Source organism: Teleopsis dalmanni, chromosome 1 (genome assembly GCF_002237135.1).
Source record: "Teleopsis dalmanni isolate 2A chromosome 1, ASM223713v2, whole genome shotgun sequence".
Classification (NCBI taxonomy): Eukaryota; Metazoa; Arthropoda; class Insecta; order Diptera; family Diopsidae; genus Teleopsis; species Teleopsis dalmanni.
The window spans coordinates 223,399,762-223,407,466 of NC_051846.1; the positions used below are offsets into that span (position 1 = coordinate 223,399,762).

At 34.0% G+C, this 7,705-nt stretch overlaps 1 protein-coding gene across 1 annotated transcript; it reads right to left on the minus strand.

Moving 5' to 3' along the window:
• Nucleotides 1-1,637: 1,637 nt before the first annotated feature.
• On the minus strand, nt 1,638-2,051 carry LOC119667491. The gene has a single exon (XM_038076783.1). It carries the CDS (start codon nt 2,049-2,051, stop codon nt 1,638-1,640), a length of 414 nt encoding a protein of 137 aa, XP_037932711.1.
• Between the last annotated feature and the right edge of the window lie 5,654 nt (nt 2,052-7,705).

A 7,705-nucleotide genomic window follows, 5' to 3' on the forward strand; every position in this document is an offset into this window, starting at 1 on the left:
AACTTATAACAAATTGGTAAGTTGTATCAGTCTTCCTTAAAAACATATAACAAATTGGCGCAGTCGGTATTCCTAAAAACTTATGACAAATTGGCGCAGCCGGTAGGATACGGTCTTCCATAAAAATCATATAACACCTGTGTGAGGTCTCGACTTCCTTCATCTTGCTGCAAATCGGCAAAGCAAATGCAGACACTGTCGATTTATTGTCAACATTTTTGCCCTGTAATGCAATCCGCTTTGTCGGTTTGGAGTTTGATGTTGGTGTGGAGCTATCAGATCGGGATCTTTTTGGCGTCGCTTGCTCTTTTAGTCGCGATGACCGGTTTTACTGCCAAGTAGCTGTTTCCAACGAAATGCTCTTGGGAAGTAAAACCTTCAGCCTTTTACGCCCAGCCCCGGATATCTTACCCGTGGGATATCTTTTCGTGTGGCGATTTTTATAATGGATCAAAAATTAGAACAACTTGCGTGCATTAAATTTTATGTTGCAAATGGATTTAAATGTGTCGAAACGTTGAAAATGATAAAAAAGGCCTTTGGTGATATGTGTGTGTCACAACCACGAGTAAACGAATGGGATAAAAGGTTCAAAGACGGTACAAGCTTGGACCATTATATGAAGAAAACATTTAATCGGCGAAGCAGATCGTGTCGGAAAATTGTTGTGAACCGATTAGAGAAATAGCAGTGTTGTTGGGCATCTCATATGGATCGGCCGAACACATATTGAACGTGTCGCTTCTCGGCTGGTGACAAAAAACCTGAATTTCATTCAAAAGAAGCGTCGTTGTGATGTGGCCAAAGAAATGACCTGACCCCACATTCATCGAACGCATCATAACTGGTGATGACAGATAGGTCTATCAATTTGACAACAACAATCAACTAAATGGTGCTTCGAAGGTGAGCCGAAACCGAAAAGAGAACGCCAAAGTTGATCCAAAATCAAGGTTATGCTGACTGTTTTAATCGATATTCGTGGTGTGGTGCACTATGAATTCCTTCCGGCTGGTCAAATGGTCAAACGGCCAATAAGGAGTATTATTTGGCCGTTAAGCGTCGTTTGCGTGAGGTCATTCGCAAAAAGAGGCCAGATTTATGAAAGGCAAACTCACAGCGTTGGTTGTGTCGCAATTTTTTGCCAAAAACTCCACCAATATCATCAACCAAGCACCGTACTCTCCATATATGGCCACGTGTGACTTTTTCCTCTTCCCCCGACTCAAATTGACATTGCGAGAAACGCGTTTTGAGACCATAGAGGCCATAAAAGAGAATTCGCTGCGTGAACTAAAGGACATACCTTCGGCGTATAAAACTTGTATGGAAAATTGGATCATGCATGTATTGGCATGCATGTATTGCCGCAGGATGAAAGTACTTTGAAGGCGATAATAAAGAAAATTATTAAAAATCAATATTCTGTGTTTTTTTTATAAATTCTCGTTCTTTTTTGATCAGAAGGTATATATATCTGTTTTAAACACCTTTTAGCTCGATAAATTTAGTGCAGTTTGTTTCTAATTTCCTTATTCCCTCCAAATAATAGGTTTTCACAAAGCTTTCAAAATACGCGCTTGTTTCGGTAATGACTTCTTCATTCGACTCTAATCTCTTACCGCCCAGACATTTCTTTAGGCTTGGAAACAGAAAATAGTTGCAAGAGAATATGTTGGATGGGGTAGCAGTCCGTATCCCAATTCGTGGATTTTGGCCAACGTGACTAGACAAGTGTGCACACGTGCATTGTCTTGATGGAACAGCACTTTCTTCTTCGCCAAATGCGGCCGCACTTTCATTCTCCGATCATCCAATATCATTTCATGGATTTTATCGACGATTTCCGGCGTGATCACTTCTTTTGGGCGACCTGAACGTTCGGCATCACTAGTGCTGGTACGACCACCACGGAACTCAGTGAACCACTTCTTAATCATTGAAATTGATGGTGCCAAGTCCCTGTAGTCAAGTCTTTCCTTAGTTCCAGTGATGGATTTCTTATGTAAAAAGTAATGCTTAATTAGCACACGAAATTCGCTTTTTTCCATTTTCGTAAAAATTCACGAGGTTGTCTGCTTTGAACTTGCTCAAAATTAGAAAGTTGCCCACTGGTAGATTACAGCTGACGGCAGCACTATTGCATTTGCAGTAACTGCGTGGGAAATTCAAAAAGTCACTGCATTATCAAACCGCCCTCCTAGTATGGAGCATTTACGATGTATCGTAGTAATTTACTTTAAAAGCGCTGAACAAAATTGTATGCCATAAGTCCAAGCCGGCTCTACTATTTGTTTATAGACCATTAGTTTGTTTTAGATTGACAGTTTAGAACGCCTACCGATGATATATATGGATATATAACTTATGTTGAGAAAGTTTATGGTCATTATAGCATAGTTTGTAATATAACACTCTGATTTTTAATAGTTTCTTACAAATTTTTAGCATATTGGGTCAAATGTTCTTTTGTTATATGCATTAAATTGCCATATTTTTTTGGACAGGGTTTATATTTAGGTTTTGCAAAGTCTGCTAAATAACTTAATTTCCAACAGATTTCATACGAGTAAAGTAAGCTGCAATATCTTTTCGTATGCCAGAACTCATCACAATTGTAACACTCTACAAGAGGTAGCCGATTATGTGATTCTTTTATTAAAATACGTAGATGCATGCGGTACAGCAAATTATATTCAGGATGAATTTAAAACTGTATTCAAAAGATTAGTTGAGGTCTCAGTTGGGGTCTCAGTTGAATATATTATATCGAGTGCAATATTATTAGGATAACGACTTGTATGGGGTATAATAATTGCCAAGTAATTAAAGTAAAAATTATTAATCGACCCATGCATTTGACGAATACAGAGGCATAGTGTATTTTGTCATCAAAAAGAGCAGATTTATTGACAGATTATTTATTGACAGATAAGAGCAGATTATTTTAAACGGTAACGTTTCATTATCATACTTTAACACGAAATATTCTTATATTAAACTAATAAAACAATAATAATAGTGGTTTTAGATATGAATTATTAAGTAACTGTGCACGTTTTTTCTTACCATTAGTGTGCATGTGTAGCTACTTAGTATGTACAGTAAGTGAAGCTCGAAGCACATTTATTTATTGTATTTTATCTTACAAGGACACCAACAATAAGTTTTAAGATCTTGTCAATTATTACATAATAATATAGGTAATAAAGTTCACGAACCTCATTTAAATCAATGGGTTAAATTTTATTGGAGTAGATGTTAGGTTGTTTATTAAGTATGCAATTAAGCTTTATCAGATTACTAAAAAGAAGAGTGGAGTTTTTACTTGAATAGCTGGACGATCAGCTTATTTTAGGCGAGAAGTAACGGCGCGAGATTCTTTGTTAACATGTTAACATGTTCTGTCAGCCTTTTATTGTATTTTTTTCTTATATTGTCAAATTCGGTTTTAACTAATGGAATTTGTAGATCTCGGTGAATACTTTCATTCCTAATATACCATGGGGCTCTAGCGATTGTACTCAGTATTTTTGACTGAGCTCTTTGGATAATTTCAATATTTGAAGCACTAGCATTACCGAATAGCTGGATACCATAAGACCATATTGGTTTTATGATGCTGTTATACAAGAGTACTTTATACTCTAGGCACAGAGAGGATCTGTTATTAATAAGCTTCATTTGTATTTTTTGGCTTCAATATGCTTGCGCCTAATTAGTTGTCTGTCTAAGTGAATACCTAAGCACTTATTTAGTAAAATTGTTGGAGATGTACTCCAATTTAAGATAAAAATTACATGCTTTTTGTCGCTGATGATGCTGAGGTATACTCAGCCGTCGTCCAGGTGTCGTTGCAATATAACTTATTTTTTTCCAAATCAAAGACTATTTAGTATATGTGATTACTGATTTATTTAGAATTATAATTCAAAAAAAAGAAAGAAAAAGAAATGTTACAATGTAAATATTATGATGAATTGTGTTGGCCTCCTATGGAAACTTTCGGGGTTTGGCTAAATGATCTCGACGTTGTATAGTACTTCCAGACAGATATCGCTCTACTTGGAATTCAAACTTGGAATTTTATTTCGGATTACAGAACATCAACCTATTAGTCTAGATGTATAAGCTACTTGACTTATTACTCACTACTAGTCAAGACGTATCAACTACCTTGACGTTTATACAAAGCTACCAGTCAAGTCGTATGAACCACCTTGACGTTTATACAAAACTACTAGTCAAGACGTATGAACTACTTTGACGTTTATATAAAGCTACTAGTCAAGACGTATGAACTACCTTGACGTTCATACAAAGCTACAAATTTCTAATTCCTTGTTTTCGCAAAGACGTATGACTGCCTTCGAGAGTTTTCCAATAATTCATTTTTCTTCTAATACGTACACTTATTTATACTAAATCGACCGAAGCTTTTCCTGTAGCGCATACATTGCTTCAGCTGGTTTGCATTTTTGACAACGTTCCTGTTTTTCGCTTTCGCCGCAGTTCTTTTAATAATTTGACGCGCATCAATTTTTGCACAAAGTTCTTTGCATAAAAGCTCTTTTGACATTTCTTGTTCTGTTTATATATTTGAAATGTGCTTTCCTTTACTCAGTGTCAGTAGTGCCGGTGTTTAATATTTATATTTATTAATTAAGATTTAAATAAATATTACAAATATTAAAAGTATTAATATAAATAATAAATAAGTTAAGTGTATTATTTATTTGTTTAAATATATTTTATATTCCTTGCATTTTCAATGTAATCTTAGTTTTATTCATTTGGTGCAGTTACGTGCATGCGGGGGTGGGTTTATGGTAAGTTTATGGTAAATTTCCATCCTTACAGTCTACATTTTAATTCGCCATTTTAACAACCATTTCTCAACCCGAAATAAATGGCGAATTTTGGTCAAAAATAGAAAATGAGAAGCGAATGGCTCATTCTTGCATACAAAATTTCAAGCGCGAATGAGCCATTCCATCACATTCTGTATGAATGCGTCCCAACGATTTTCGAATGCGTTCCAAATGCAAAGGAATACTTTAAACATACCCCAAATAAAAGCTCTTCATGGCATTTTAACAGTTTGAAAAAGCTGTTTTTGACATATTTACAAAAAAAGGTAAACAAATGTTTGGTGGTTGCATTTTCATGAAAACGATACACCTCTTTTTAGAACTTCAACTTCCCAAAAAGTAATTAATCGAAGTTAAAAATATGTTTTAAGTTTATATTAGCTGCGTTTCAGCAATCATGATCCGCTCAATGATCTGGATCATCTTTGCTGAAAGGATACGGATCACATTTGAAAATAATTGGCAACGCATGAAATATGCCAGTTGGGTTTGTGCACAAAATTTTTTGATTTATGTGAATAATTTTGGCGCTAAAAAAATAAGTGAGAAAATTTTGAATACAAAAAATCTAAAAAATTGAAAATAAAAAAAATCTGTTGAACTGTCTGAAGTATGAAATGTAAGTTTTTATTTAGTATTTAGTTTAAAACTTAAGTTTTATTCTATAGTAAATAAATGAAAATTGCAGATTTCATAAGAATCTTCGAGCGAAACTGACTCTTCCATTCCCTTTTTAAATACTAGTTCAAGTGTAACATAATATGCTCAAGGGATGAAGTGCATCAGTATGGATATAGTGGAAGTTTTGTGGAAACGATCAATAATTTTTCCGTTAAAGATTATTTGATTGGTATTTGCGCATAAAAAATACAATTGCTATATATTAATTATGTTTAATTTTTTAATAGATTTGTTAATAAATTCCAATAAGCGAATGCAAAATAACCGTGATGATCACAATCGGACGAGAGCAATGAAGGAATTTTATATATTTTTGTGGTATATGGCAAATATGAATACTTTTTGCGAATTTGGTATTTGTTTTGGCATACCAAGAGCTTCTGTATGGAGAATAATTAAAAGAACTAGTGTTAAGCGTATATCAATTGGACACTAACTTATAAAATACGCACTTGCTAATAATGCAAAAGTGGAAATTTCGAAAAAATTCCCGTTCGTAATTGGTTGCATAGACAGTACCCATGTAAATATAAATGCACCACACCATGGCAAATAGGCTTATTTCAAAAGAAAGCATGACTTTGGCTTAATCTTGCAGGCAGTTTGCGAAGAAAATGATTTTTTTATAAACGTTTATGTTGGAGAGCCTGGTTCCTTATGTATTGTTCTGTTTTAATTAAATAAATGTATTCAACTTAATTTATATATATTCATTTCAAATTAATTGATTTTAATAAATTATCAAACAACACTTTTTCAATAATAATAAAACGTAAATAAATAAAGTAATAATTTTAATTATAGTAATAGTTAAAATATTACTTTAAACAAAGAAGTAAATAATAACGATATATTAAATAAATAAGTACATAAAATAAATAATAAATAAATAAAATCAATAATAAATAAATATAAATGTAGATTTGTTTACAATTTTACTGCACCGTTGCATCGCATTGCCAACCTCATTTGCATTAAAATGCGTTCCACTTTTATCTTTTACATACATTCCAAATTGAACCAGAAAATGAACCAGATCAATTGCTGGTTCACCCCATTGTTTTTGTTTTGCATGTAAAATTGAGCGGATCATGTTTGCTGAAACGCAGCTATTGTAAGGTTTAAAGGCATATTTAACCTTCATGCAACATTTTTTTGGTACAGGCCAAAAATCAAATCAACAGGCAAAAATCAGCTGTTTAAAATGAGAACAAATGAAAAATACAACGAATGTAAACACTTTCAAATGGCTCATTCAAAATGAGTCATTTTCGACTAATGGCATAAAATTGCTGTATCATCGGCAAACCTTGTGGTGATAACTGAACTACTTATTGAGATATCAGATGTGTAAAGTACATACAAGATAGGGCCAAGAACACTTTCTTGTGGAACACCAGCTTCTTGGGAAATTAGTAGAAGTATATGATTTACATTTCACTTTAAAGCTTCTGTTATGCAGATCCGATTCTAGAACTAAGTGGACATTTGCAGGTAATGAACAGCGTATCTTATATATGCACCCATTATGCCATACTTTATCAAATGCTTGTTTAACATCGAAAAATACCGCGGGACAATATTCTTTGAGCTCAAATGCGTGTCTTATTTCCTTCGTTATACGATTCACTTGCTCAATAGTTCCATGTTTTTCCCTAAAACTAAACTGGTGGGAGGGTATTAAGTTTTGAACGTCAAGGAACGGTTTTAGCTTTAAAAGCAGTGCTCTTTCAAAGAGTTTAGAAAGGCATGGTAGTAAGCTTATTGGCCTGTATGAAGAGGCAAGCGTGGGATCTTTACCTGATTTATGAATCATAGTAATCATTGATGATTTCCACTCTGTTGGGTAAAAGCCAAATTTAATAATGGCATTAAAAAGTCTTGTGATAAAATTTATAGCCAAAAGGGGAAGGTTTTTTATCATGATGGGTGAGATATTATCATATCCCGGTGCCCTTTTGCAATCTAACTTGTTTGTGATTATTTGAACAAGTTCATTGAATATCACTCATGTCAATAGATGGTGCATGTAGATTTTAAGTGTGAAAGTCATAATAATGTCCTGTTGCAGGATTTGGTTGGAACACCTTTTTTAGGTAATCAGCAAAAACGTTAGATTTTTCTTCATCACTTCGCGCCCAGTTTCCGAGAAA